This window comes from Anas platyrhynchos, chromosome 1 (genome assembly GCF_047663525.1).
Source record: "Anas platyrhynchos isolate ZD024472 breed Pekin duck chromosome 1, IASCAAS_PekinDuck_T2T, whole genome shotgun sequence".
Lineage (NCBI taxonomy): Eukaryota > Metazoa > Chordata > Aves > Anseriformes > Anatidae > Anas > Anas platyrhynchos.
The window spans coordinates 59510483-59523852 of record NC_092587.1 but is presented as its reverse complement, the minus strand read 5'-3'; the positions used below and the strand labels follow the sequence as shown (position 1 = coordinate 59523852).

General features: G+C 46.9%; 1 protein-coding gene across 7 annotated transcripts in view; it reads right to left on the bottom strand.

Annotated features, from left to right (window-relative positions):
- Window positions 1–13370, bottom strand: part of HIPK2 (homeodomain interacting protein kinase 2) — a 133051-nt gene that overhangs the window by 14990 nt on the left and 104691 nt on the right. For all 7 annotated transcript variants that reach the window (XM_027449084.3, XM_027449100.3, XM_027449088.3 and 4 more), the window contains exons 10-12: window positions 12246–12388; window positions 11012–11194; window positions 7943–8224 (exon numbers count right to left, since the gene is read on the bottom strand). In XM_027449084.3, the coding sequence (XP_027304885.1) occupies window positions 7943–8224; window positions 11012–11194; window positions 12246–12388 (608 nt within the window). The remainder of the gene's footprint in view (window positions 1–7942; window positions 8225–11011; window positions 11195–12245; window positions 12389–13370) is intronic.

Sequence of the window (13370 nt, the reverse complement as noted above, 5' to 3'; positions counted from 1 at the left end):
GAGTCACATCTCCGTTCTCTCACTTTGGCAGGTCCAGTCCAGGAGAGAGCTGATAAACCTGGCCTTAGCCTGTGACGTGGCTGTTTGCTCTCTAGTCTCATCATCGCTTCATACCCATGGAAAGACTGAGCAGATACTGAGAACAGTTCCTTTTTGCAAGGACTTTTTGCCGTATTTGTTTCTCACAGTGGCAAAGGAGCACTGGTGGGTTCCCTTCAACTTGTCCGTCCCAACACCTCTCCAACAGCATTTGCAAGCTGCAACTCGCTACTTAACTCCCAGGACTTGTCACTGAAAGCTGTCTTTTCCATTAGAGTGCCTTGGAGTGCTGCATTCACAAACAAGTTACCATCACCAACTTCTCCTGGGCTATCATCACAGGGGCCCAGCATACCCCAAAAATGGTACAAGACCACGTTGATGTACTAAGGACTGTGAAAAATACCTTAAGAGAGGCCCCTGCTATCCTAAAGCATTTATACCTGCAACAGGGAGACAGAGAAGGAGGGGAATTTGAGGAACAAGCATCTGGAAAATGAAAGAAATCCTTGCAGGGTCTGGGATCTTTAAGATGGGGAAGGTGTACAACAGCAAGTCCTTGTACTCTGGCATTGCATGAGGAACTGGGTTAGGAACGAAAACAGCAACAGTTATCTTAGATGGACAGCTACTGTGTGTGAAGAAGGATACAGCAGTTTGGATATGGTGCTACAGAAGAAGAATATTAAACCAATAAAAATGACTAATATTGCATCAATATTCCTCTCCCCTTCAGTAGAAATGCCTCTAATAACACATTTATGAGTACCCACACTGCTTGCCCTTTGCAGCTACCCTTGGCTGCCAGTTGGGAAGAGATATATATTCTCTACCTCTGACAGTTATTACATTTTATAAAGAAAAATCAAGTCACTAAAGAGTTTTCTGACAACTGATAAGGTCTAGCTATTCTTTTACAGTCCCTTCCTTACATAAGGGGCTGAGCTGCTCAACTGGAAATACTTGCTGTCGGCTGATACTTGACATGGGAAAGGTTGAGCTGTAGAACTGGAAGCGTATTTTTTTGTGAAATTTGTGCTATTTATTGTTTTAGAATAGGCATATTTTTCACCAACTTGACTGAAGGTTTGCCAAAGCAGGCTCTGTGAGGAGTCTTCTCCTTCAAAATGTTGTAGCTCTTTGGTCACAGCACGAAAATCAAGTAAATCTGTTTGGTTAAACAAGTAAGTGACCCCAAACCCAAACCTTCCCAGAGAAAGGGACCCTAGCAGGATATTAAACCAATTTCATGGATGAGAAACTGAGAAGGACCTGAGCTGTGGTTCTGCCAGACCTTACAGAAGTGGTTAGCCCAACTAATATGTGTCGTTCCACTGAAGTCAGCTGGACTATTCCCAGTAACGGAGCGAAAGCACATAGGTAAATATTTGCAGGATTAGGGCCCAAGTGATTAGCCTTTTGATTTAGCAGGCTGCATCATTTCCAGTGCACGAGGAGTCCCATTGAAGGCAGCCAGATTTTTTTCTTTAGAAAAGGTAGCAACCACAGTTAATGCAAGGGAACGCAGAGGAGTCAATCGGGACTGTGCACACGCTTAAGAGCTAGGTACCTGCTGCACCGCAGCCTGCCTGAGAGATTAAGGGTGGGAATTTCAAAGGCATCAAAGGCCCAACTCACGCTGAAAATCAGTTGATTCACAGGCTTAAAGGCACACGTTAAGCTGAAATGGGGGCTTTTGAAAATTCAGCCCAGAAGAGCTAGCGTTCCCTCTCCTCAAAGCCTGCTTGCTAGCCAGCAGCTGCCCTCCTTCCAGCTCCCTCTGAAGACTCAGCTGCTCTCCCCACCATACAGAAAGGCAGGAGCTGCCTGTGTGGGGTCCAGGCTGATGTATTGCCTTCCCTGCTCACAAACTATCAGGGCTGAGAGCTGTTACCTGTTGACACAGCACTTGCCTACTCAGCAAGCTTACTGTGTTCCTATAACTCAGCAACAGCTTTTGGGGATGTTTGTGCTTACACAGAAAAATACTATTAAAGTCTTGCCCCCTTCCTATTAAGCTCGCTCCAACCCTGGTAATTGCTTTCCCTCCTGCAAGCACAGTAGCAGCAGCATACGTTGATTTAGTAGCCTTGGGAGCCACTGTGTGTTCCTGGTCAGCTCGTGTGCCTGCCTGCATTACAGGGGTAGGTGTATTTTAATTCTCCAGAGGAAGGAGGAGGGAAAGATTACCAAAGTGGCACCAAATCCATCTACACAGACTGAAAAGCAGGAAGCCAGGAAGGCTTTTTTAACCCTTAGTGGCTGGAGCTGTGTCCTCCCTTTCAGCAGCTGGAAAAAATAAGCGTTGCTTTGTAAGCTTATTTTTTGTTCCTGAAGGGCTTGTGCTCAAGCTCAGATACAAAACAATTCACGTCCATCTAATGTGCAGGCACAGAGCAGCCTCAGATATGCAGGAGCAGCTCTCAGAGACAGCTCTCTAACATATATCACCCTCGTGAGTGCACAGTGGAGAGAAGGATGTGGGTCCCTATCCCCACAGCAAGGCAGGAGTTCAAAGGAAAACCTGATGGAGGAAACAGAAGATACTTTGTGCAAAGGCACAGGGCAAGGAACTAAGGTGGGCATCTGGGATGCTGTTAATGGAAAGGTGCCAAAGGCAATCATTGAGAATGAAACTTGAGAGGAAATTAAGGAAAAGAAGACGCTGAGTTAGGTGCTAAAAGACACCAAAACCATCTAAGTACAGATAAGGACAAGGGACAACAACACTTGTAACAGTGCAGCTCAAGAGGAGATTTCTAGTTGCAGAAGGCTCAGCCAAAAAGCTTGGTAATTGATAGCATTGCATGAACAAGATCTTTCTTCCCTGAATATCTCAGGTCCCTCCAGAATCCCAGAAAGAGCAAACGGAGACCAGTGGGAGCAAGTCTTCAGTGTTTGGTTTAGCTGCAGAGATGCAAACCCTTCAGGGTGGCTGAAGCTTTGGCAACAGAGGCTTCCAGCTCTCAAGGTCACCAAGATGGCCTTCCAGTTTGGGGAAAGAAGGCAGCTCTCCGCCAGCCCTGCCTCTGAACTGGTGTGCACGCACACCACAGTATGTTAACTTTACATCACCAGAATTTTGTTCCAGGTCTCTGAAAACTCATTAAGATGAAACTTTTGAGTTTGCTGCTTCAGAATAATTCACCTATTCTAGGAAAGTATTGAGTCAGCCAACAAAAACTCGCACTGCCACTGCAATCTCTCTCTGTACGTTGAAATCCTATGCCACGCATTGCTCAGTGCTGAGAACATGCCCCTCTGTACAGCTCAAACTCTGTCCTGACCTGTTAATCTGCTCTTACCTTCTCTGTGAGCGTGTGATGGTAAGAAGTATTTATCAAGTACTACACTGAGGCCATTTTATTAGGCTACACAGCACGTGCTGTAGCTATTTAAGTCATTATCCTGAATTGCTCAGCAGGTTGTAAAGGTCCTGCTGCTGAAGGCTAGCTGAGAGAGCTACTGTCTATCTCTGTTATTTTAAGTATTAGTTGTATGTTGGTGCGTCTTCTGGAGATGGAAGGCACTCATCTTTTTACCAGATGACTGTGGTTAGTCAAGGTATTGCTATGCAGAGTCAGGCCATTATTATGCACAGCATAACACAGCCACACTAGGCTAGGTGTCAACAGAGAATTACAAAGGGTATTTTGACCCGCACATACAAATCAGCTAGCTGGCAAAAACACCTGGTTTGTGCCTGCTAGCAATTTCTGTGTGTAAGGGGAATAAACGCCCTCTGAAGTAGGCTCTACTGCCACTGCAAAATAACACAAATAAGGTGAATATGTGGAACTCACAGAGACTTCGCTGTATAGCTTACCATCAAGGAAAAGGGAAAAAATCCCAACCCTGCAAGAATTTTGTGCCCATTAAGATGGGCAAGGAGGCAGGTACTCAAGTCTGTTTTCATGATAGCTACGGCCAGTCTTTCTCTCTTTCTTGCCCAGGAAGACAGTGATTACTGCAATGGGAAACCGAGCTGGAGGAGTGTTACTTATGATACTAGTGAGAGAGCAGACAGTAGAAAAGTGTGAGGCTCTACTGTGTCTTTGGGTTGGAAAGCAGGTAAAAAAAAGGTTTAATTTAGTCAAAATGTTCCTTTTTTATTTGACCATTTCAAAATTTTTCCTATTGCTTAGTTTGAAAGAAGAAAAAAATCCATTAAACCAGAAAACAAAAGTCTGAGCCTTAATTAGTTAATCCCCTAAAATTTTCTTCCCCTTAAAAAAAAGTCAAAACTTTTGGCAGTTTTAAAGCTTCCCTCCGTAGATTACACTGCATGTGGGATATTACAAAAAAAAAACCAACCTCAGTGTATCCTGTAAAAAGTCTTGGTTTTGACAAATTGACTTTTTAATCAGGAGTTTGACCCTGAATCTCTGACCATGCCTCAAGATGGTTCCTGTGGAATTGTCCCTGAGGTCCCTCCTCTGTAATTTCACCCCTGGCACAGGGACGGGGCCCAGTAGATGGCCCCCTTTGACAAGGCTCCATGGAGCAGCTCTTCCAGAGCCTACCTCAACGCCACCTCCCCAGCTCCTTCACCCAACAGGTGAAGCTTTTAGATGACAATTGATTTTAAAAAGATTGCACCAAACTCCTCTCATCCTCGGGGTAAAATACATGTGGGCGAAGAACGAGCAAAATGCTGGCCTGCCTGCTCTGTCAGCTGGTATTGCATAAACATCCTACTTGAACATCTGTGTTTTTCATTAGGTAAAGGGAAATTCTGCCTGTATCACACAGAATTCTTTGCATTTTTCTTTTGACAATAAAAAAGTTGCATCTCCTGTAGTGGAAAAGCTCTCTTTGCTCCTCTGCTAAGACTGAGAGGCTCTTCTGTCTGAGCAAACCCAACCTGCTACAGCAGTATCATGTTTTATCAGCATCACCAGTCTTTTTCAAACTGAGACTTATGAACTCTTGCATCTTTGAAGGATCTACTACTTCTCACAACCACAACTACCTTTAATCTCTCTTCACCAAACAATCAGTAAAGCAAACATTTCAGTCTCATGGGTCAAAGAGAAATTTATAACCCCGCAGGAAATAAGAGAAGGAGGTGCTGTAGCCAATTCAGGAGCTGATCCAACCTCAATGAAGTTAATCCAAAGACACCATGGGTTATCAAAAAGATGGAATCAGGAAGTTAACTGTGACTGATCCACTGCCATATTGTTTCTCTATTCTAGTCTTGAAAAAGCTAAAATTACTAGGCTGTCACTCACAACATGTTTCACATTATTCCTTATTTTTCACCCCCACACCACAGCTACTGCCCAATAGCATAATATTTGCATAAACATGGGCAAGACAACACATTTTGCACAGTTTCATGTTAGACTCAGTCATGGAGCCTGAACATTTCAGCACCAATTACGACAAGGCATAGACCTCACTGCCACTCCTATTTTTCTTGGAGACAAAAAATACATGAGTAAGAAAACTAGGAGATACTTTCCTAAATGCAATGCATTTTCAATAAAACAACAAATTAATCTTTGGCAGGGGCAAAGTTAATTGGCATTAAATGCTGATATGGCTTCCTTGCCTGAAAGCGAGACTCTTACTCTGCCTGAGAATCTGGTCTTGTATCTACCCAGGTCAGAAGGCTCTGAGCAGGCCGATTTTGCTCTCCCTGAGACTTTAACCGAAAATTCCCATTCTGACATACTGTTTTCCATCTGTGTCTCTATACCCCTAATTCTCCACTCGCTCTGGTTATATCTGCATGGACAATTTAACTCACTCTGGAACTCCAGAAAGTGCCTTAGAGCAGCCCGTGTCCATGCAAAATGTCTCTACATTGCTTAGAAATTAAATCTAACTCTTAAGCTTCGGCCTTCCAGGAATGCTGTAGTCCTGGCACTCTGTATAGATATGCCATATGGATACAAAAAGTAGCCAGGGATCTGATCCCAGGCAGGAACGTGTCCTGAATATGCTTTAGTTACATGAAAGCCAGTTCATTTATGTAAGCCTGGCTCCTGGGACTACTTTCCTAACCCCTCGGCAGACCTTGCCCAAACATTTAAATACCCCAAACTCCCAACTTGCTTTCCAGACATTTTCCAGAACTTTGTTCTGCCTGTCTCCCTGGAGAGGTGCTGAGTGAAGAAGCTGGTCAGATGGCAGCCAAGGTGAGGCAGAGAAGACAACTGTTAGATGAAGTGGCCCTTCCTTCCACCCTACTTTGGGTTCAAGACGATACCCAGAGGGTAAGTTCAAAGTACTTGCACATGATTTTTCAAAGCTTGGGACCAGCACCATGGAGCTGCAAATAGCTCCCATGACCCTTGAGACAGATGTTTGCCTCCTTGCTGCCTAGCTTCAAAACCTTAGTCCTTAGTTTTCAGTAGTAATTTTGTATCTTCTTTTGTACCTTCTTTTCCTTTAAAAGCCCTGGAAAAGGAGACTCTCTATTCTAGTCCTGATTTCCACTCTGACTTTTACCCCACCCTTTCTGGAAATATACTTTCTTCTGCCTGCCAAACTAAGGAATACTGCAGCAATTATTATTTTTTTAAGCTGAAATATGTGATGCTGTCCTGTGATCAGTTCCCCATTACGATAATTTCATTCATGGTGAGCTTGAATTTGGGAAGCACTTAGCTCTCTCTGCCTGGTGGAGCTCACCGGTAAGGGAAAAGGGAATGGAAAGCAGAGGTGGTTGGTGGGAGGCAGGTTGAAATTGCAGTCCTAGACACCTGAATCGAACAGCTCTACTTTACAGATCTTTAGCTCCTTGAGGCCAAATGCATCTCATCTGTTCTGTTCGTATTTGCAGCGTTCCTCTTTTCACTGCAGCACAGAGATGCAGAGATAAAGATAACACCAATGATTAAAGTAAAATCTGCCGTGGAGCACGTCCTAAATAAGAAATAATAGTAACTCTCTCCTGACAGTTACTCAGTTACTGAGAGACAGTCAGTCTCCTGACTGTCTCTCCTGACAGTACTGGAAGGATAAGGTTAAAAACTTCCTAGCTCAGTTACCCGCATAAAGATGGTATAATTATTCAGCTGTTTGCACAGCTACTTCTCCGCAACTTAGAAAACTGAGTGATATTTTGTGACTGGCATCAGATGGGAAACCTAGAGTGCCTGCATGTGATGAAAGGTGCTGAAAAGACAGTCCTGGAAAATGAAGTCCTGTCTCATGCACAGTAGATGATCAGCAGTGGCAGCTGTCCTGTGCCGCACTGCTTACTTGGGAGAGCTAATTCTCTGAGGAGCAAACTCCTCACCACAGCCTTTACAGCCTCTATGCCTCTCTGCAGAGTCAGTCAAAAAGCCATCAGTTTCTGCCACTTAGATGACAATGGTTCTGGGATGTTTTGAAAACACAGTCAGAGCTGAGCAACCCTCATGCAAATGTGTTTACTCTTATTGAGCATTTATACCACAACGTTTAAGTGTTTTCAGGACCTTTTTATAGAAAATACCATGTATTAAAGGTGTCATTTAATGCTCTTTACAGATGCTTGGATCACTTAGAAAGAGAAAAGGCCATTTTAAACTACCTTCCTTTCAAGCCCTTCTTATTGTCTTTGCTTTAAATAGCTATCTGACTTAAAGGGGATCATTACCACAGAACTTCTAAAACAGCCTTTGAATAGTGCTGTGAAATAGAAAAAACTATTATTTGCTCTTAGAGATGAGAAACCATGGCGCAGGGAGACTGTGACAGTTCTCCAGGATCACACAGCAAATGTATGGTGTGGTAGGGAATATAACCAGGTCTGCAGGCTCCCCGGCTAGTATGTTGCCCTCCTCATTATCCTTCCCCCCAAATGAGAAACCTGGGTGCTAGAATCCAACCGTATCTCCTGGGACCCTACAGCTCTTCTCTGTCTCTTTTTCTCATCAACAGAGAGAAGAGCAGAGCTGCTGCTCACCTGGTGGGTGCATGCTTCTGCTCCTCCTCTTCGTCGGTGTCGCTGCTGATAGTGATGACACTCACTGCAGGGCTAGGGGTGTCGGGAATGATTATCGTCTGCCGCTGCCGCTCCCGCGTGGTGCTGGTGGCCACGTCGCCCCAGCCGCAGGTGACGGAGGTGCTGCAGGCAGGGCTGTTGTGCACCATGGCACAGCGAGGCGGCGTGTTTTCCTTCACTCGTTTCGACCGCTGAGGCGAGCTGATGGACTGAGAGGATGAAACTTCGTAGGTGGATGCGTTTCTGGAAACAGGAAAGGCCGTTAGTTGGTTAAATCTCAGCTTGCTCGGTTGCCTGTTGCCACAGCTTTTAGTTCCTGGCCTCTCATTCTCTCACACTGATTTATGGAGTCTGGGAAAACTGCAAAATTGGCATGGTCGCCTCTTCAAATGTCAGAGTGCCTCACATGACTTGTTCTTATAATTGGCTGAAAAGTACCTTCTTTTAGTAAAAAACTCAATTTTGTGTTCCCCATAAATTTCCAAATGAGAAATGCTGCCTCCCAGGAGTCCCTGGCTACAGCTTGTGCTGGGAAGTAGAGGCTGCTCACACAGCCCAGACGTACAAAACACAGGCGGGCACAGAGTGCCTGTCACAGCAGGAAAAAGTGCACAAACGATAGATAATTCCTTTCTCCTGTACCTGATGAACTGCAAGGATGCATTGTGACCAGGTCTTTGGTTCTGGCCAGAAAAAGCTAAAAGTAAAATTAGAATTTATTGTGGAAAACAACAGTCATTTATCAGGAAAACTGATTTTCTTAGTTGAAAATTTAATTTTCCATTTAAGATTTTTTTTTTCAATGAATGTTTCCTGCCCAGTGCTTCATCCTCTAAAGTAGTGGAGTCCCATGGATTAGAGTACCCAGATGGGAAGGCAGACACTCAGTTTCATTTCATTCCCATGTGAGGCAGCAGATACAGCACATATAAATCAGAAAAAAAAAAAAAGAACAATCTTTCCGTTAACACAGTGAAAAAAGAACTCAAGCCCTGTTTTTTTCCCATTCATCCTATTTCAGTTTCCCTGCCTGAAAGTTGTAAAGGACCCACCTGGGTAAGAGATCTAAGCACTGAATCTGTCCACTAAACAGTGCAGCACAGGTTTGCAGATGTATTTACCAAAGCCCGCTGCCTAAAGCTCATTTCATTAATTTCCCACATTTTCTTTCTTCCTTTTTTTTAAAAAAAAACAAAAACAAAAACACTTGCATTTATTCTGCTCATTGCAAAGCATTTGCAGATTCAAAAAAAAGGGAGAAAAACAAAACCAAAAAAACAAAGTTCTTGTTTTGTTCTACAGTCAGGTCTGGGTTGCATTTCCAGCGTGGCCTGAAAGCTAACAAAAGGAATAGGTAGCATCTATCACAAGGAAGTCATTATGGACATATCGCACTACACCAACTTACACAGGGTCTTTTGCATAACAAATGACTGCACAGGAGCATTTGCGGTGCCTTCTGAATACCAATGAGCAGCCAGGAGGAGCACGTTCCTCGTTTGGCTACAAAAGCTCCACAATTAATGGAAACCTACAGCCCTAGAAATCCACTGCTCTGTCAGTGTCCGACTCCTCCTGGACACAGGCACCCTGCCCCGGCAGAGGGGAGGAAGAGGGGAGGCCCCGCACGGGCACGTTTGTTGCGACAGGCGCGTTATTTTGCTGGCTTGCTGGGGCTGTAGCTGCCTCTGCTCTACATTACAAATGGACCAAGACAGCTGGAGCCCACCCAAAGTAAATGCAACATTAGAGAGCAGATAAATGAGAAGGATTTAAACAGTGGCCTCTTAACTAGAGTCAAATTGGTTGTGAACTCCAAGCTCCGCTGGCCCCAGTCCAGTCACCCAGGAAAACCACAAGCTCCTGTTTTTGCCACTGCATGACTGGTGACCCATTTTGGTTCTCTCCCCTGCACTGTTTCTTTCTTGCTTTTTTTTTTGAAAACAGGAATGTAGCTCAGCGGAGGTGCTAGTTTCACAGCCCAGAAGACTTTCCCCTGAACAGTTGCACGTAACTCTTAAACGGCCTTGTCCTCTAAGCAAGGCCACATGGCTGTGGCAGGCAGTGCAGTCACCCCACCATTTTGGTTGTCCCACATAATGTAACATGAACAAACACCCACTCTCCTTCTTGCAGAGCCAAATGCTCCTACCTCCAGTTGATAGACCCCAGCATCAAAGGACTGCCCCTGCATGAGATGCCCTTATAAAATGATCTCTGTTTTATGCACAGAATCATCTAGGTTGGAAGAGACCTCCAAGATCACTGAGTCCAACCTCTGACCTAACATTAACCAGTCCTCCACTAAACCATATCCCTAAGCTCTACATCTAAACATCTTTTAAAGACCTCCAGGGATGGTGACTCAACCGCTTCCCTGGGCAGCCCATTCCAATGCCTAACAACCCTTTTGGTAAAGTCCTTCCTATATCCAACTTAAGCCTCCCCTGGTGCAACTTTAGCCCATTCCCCCTCGTCCTGTCAACCAGACACATGGGAGTACAGACCAACCCCCACCTCACTACAGCCTCCTGTAAGGTACCTGTAGGGAGCAATAAGATTGCCCCTGAGCCTCCTCTTCTCTCTTATGTTGCCATGATCAGAAAATGGCCAGTGTGGGTGCCCACCGCTGCCATGTGCTGTTGTTGATAGGGACCAGCTAAGGAGCTAGAGAGCTTGAAGGCAGCCTACAGCCACCCCAGTCCTCTGCTCTATAGGGCATCAAACTCAGAAGACAGATAACAATCCAATTGTTTTTGAAAGGCTCAGTCTTACATGCAGACATCAGGGACGTGTTCCTGCCCCCATGGACCTGTCGTCACAAAAGTAACCTGTGGGCAGTGGCACCAGCTGTATTTTACCCCACAGGCATCAGTACACGCCACCCCTGTCAGCACGCCTGCCTTTTGGGGCTGTAACCAGCACCAGGCGGGTAGGACCTCCCTCCTGCTGCCCACTGAGGACCATCCTCCCTCCTGCTGCCCACTGAGGGCCATCCTCCCTCCTGCTGCCCACCCGGGGTGCACTCACCGTGGCGCCGACTGGTGCTGCTTACTCTTCCTGGCGGAGGTGGCGGCGGCGGCGGGCGGCTGGCGCATGACGTGAGCGACACCCACGTTGACGGGCTGGGCTGCGGGGAGAGTCACATGGCTAGCTAACAGCGCGGGCTGCTGCATGATGGGGTTATAGTGGCTGCCGTGAGCATGGGTGTTTCTGCAAAGGGGGGAGACAGGGACATGTTTAAAATGCGACCGGCGGCTCTTCGGCAGGCTCTCTCGCAGGCTCCCACCGCCTTCACTGAGGCCCCGCCTCGGGGCTCTCCAGTCCCGAGGGTTTTGCCCAGAAAGGAGCGTTTCCCCCCAAGGAAGCGCCATGGCACAGCGCTGGGCTGCAAGGATGGAGGACGGAGAAGCTGCTTGCAGCTCTGACTGGAGAGGTCACAATTTGTTGTATGGTTGTGGGGTGCTGGGGGCACAGGCTGAAGCCCCCAAACCTCCCTCTCCTGCTCCACAGCCTCACAAGGCTAAGGCCAGTGGTGTTCTCCAGCACTGATGACTCCTGCACAGAGCCCTGAGGTCTGACTCAGGTATCCAAACAAAACCAATCAGACCAAGGGCAGGTTACTCCGTATACAGCTTTTCACAGAGGCCATGAGGAATAGGAGGAGGCTGGAGAGGGTGGCAGGGCTGGGAGCAGGCTGGGAGAAAATTTCACAGAATCACAGAATTGAAGGAGCTGCCAAAGCAGGCTCCTGAGAGCAGGTTGCCCAGGTAGGCATCCAGGCGGGCCTTGAATATCTCCAGAGAAGGAGAGCCCACAGCCTCCCTGGGCAGCCTGTTGCAGTGCTCTGTCACCCTCACTGTGAAGAAGTTCTTTCGCACGCTGCTGCGGAACTTCCTGACATCCATGTTGTGGCCATTGCCCCTTGTCCTGTCCCCACAAACCACCCAAAAGAGGTTGGCCAAATCCCTCTGCCTCCCACACCTCAGGTATTTAGACACATTGATGAGACCAAATTGAGATGAGATTTGGTCCTACCATGATGCACTCTTGGTGTCCACATGGGATACCTGAGAGCGCTCCATGACAGCAAATAAGCTGCTGAATCTCCACTGTCAGAGACAACCCTCACACCCTCCATACCAGCTCTTGAACACAGCCTCTACCAGAAGCTGACCCAGTCCGGAGGCCTCCGTTCACACACACACACACTCTGCCTGTCTCACGGGCACCTACGCACGTCCTCCACGTGCCTCTGGTTTACCTCCAGTCTGCCAGTGGCTGGGTGCCTGCCATGGACTCCGGGATGACGGTCGCGTGCTGGACAGAAGTGTGGGTGGCCACCCCAGTCAGCTGCTGCCAGGCGGGGGGAAGCAGGATCTGCTGCGTGCCGCTGGGCCATGCTTGCTGTCGGCCAGAGGAAAAAGTATTTCTTAGCAAAATTCGCCATACGCTGCACATAAGTGATTATCCATACCCAGCTGGGGCTCCTCGCAGTAATCATGATCATAACACCTAGCTCTTAGTGCTTTTTGGTCATAGATCAAGAATACTTTTAGGAAACATGATAAAACAGTAAAGTTATTAATAGAGAGAGCATAAGAGACAGAAAATTTCCCTGCCTTCCAAAGCAGCAGCTGTGTTTCAGGGTAAACTAGGAATGGGAGGGACGAAAACTGCATTTCAACCCAAACATCCAACGCATTAGCAAGTTTTAATTTTGACAGTTCGGATCAGCTGGGCACTACGGTCTCATCAAATGGTACTTTTCCCCTGCTCCAGCCAATTTTCCTTTTCACCCCAACAGACCCTAAAGGACGTCAGGAACTTCAAGCAGCTTAAAACAAGAAAGAACTTTTCAGGGATCAGAGAACAAGGGGTTGCAAGGCTTTTGTGAGGAGGAAAAGAAGAATTTGGGAGTACTGAAAGGGGGGACGTATCAGCCACCAAGCATTCCACAGAAGGGACATCTTCCTGCATGGGCTAAGGCGCCCAGTAGCTTTAGGTCCAGCTGACCAGGACCCCTGGCCGAAGGAGAATGCAGCTGTGCATGGCTACTCATCACGTGCCTGTCCTCTCCGTGCACTCTCTGGCTTTTTCTCAGCAGCTGCCCTCCTTGCAGGGTGGAGATCTCTGCCCTGCGAGGTGAGCCATCGCTCTGCTATGCCATCATCCCTTTTGTCATCCCGCTCCAGTGACTCCACACGCGAGTCGAGCTGTTTTTTGGCTCGGTCACATTCCAGTTCCTTCAGAGCGAAACTTTCTTTGCTGTGTGCTGCCAGGGCTGGGGAACACAGGGGCACTGGCTACAACCCTCCTTAGGCCCATGTTGTATAACCTCCTGAGGAGGCCAAATTTTAATGAGGGGAGTCTTTGTCCAGGCATGCAT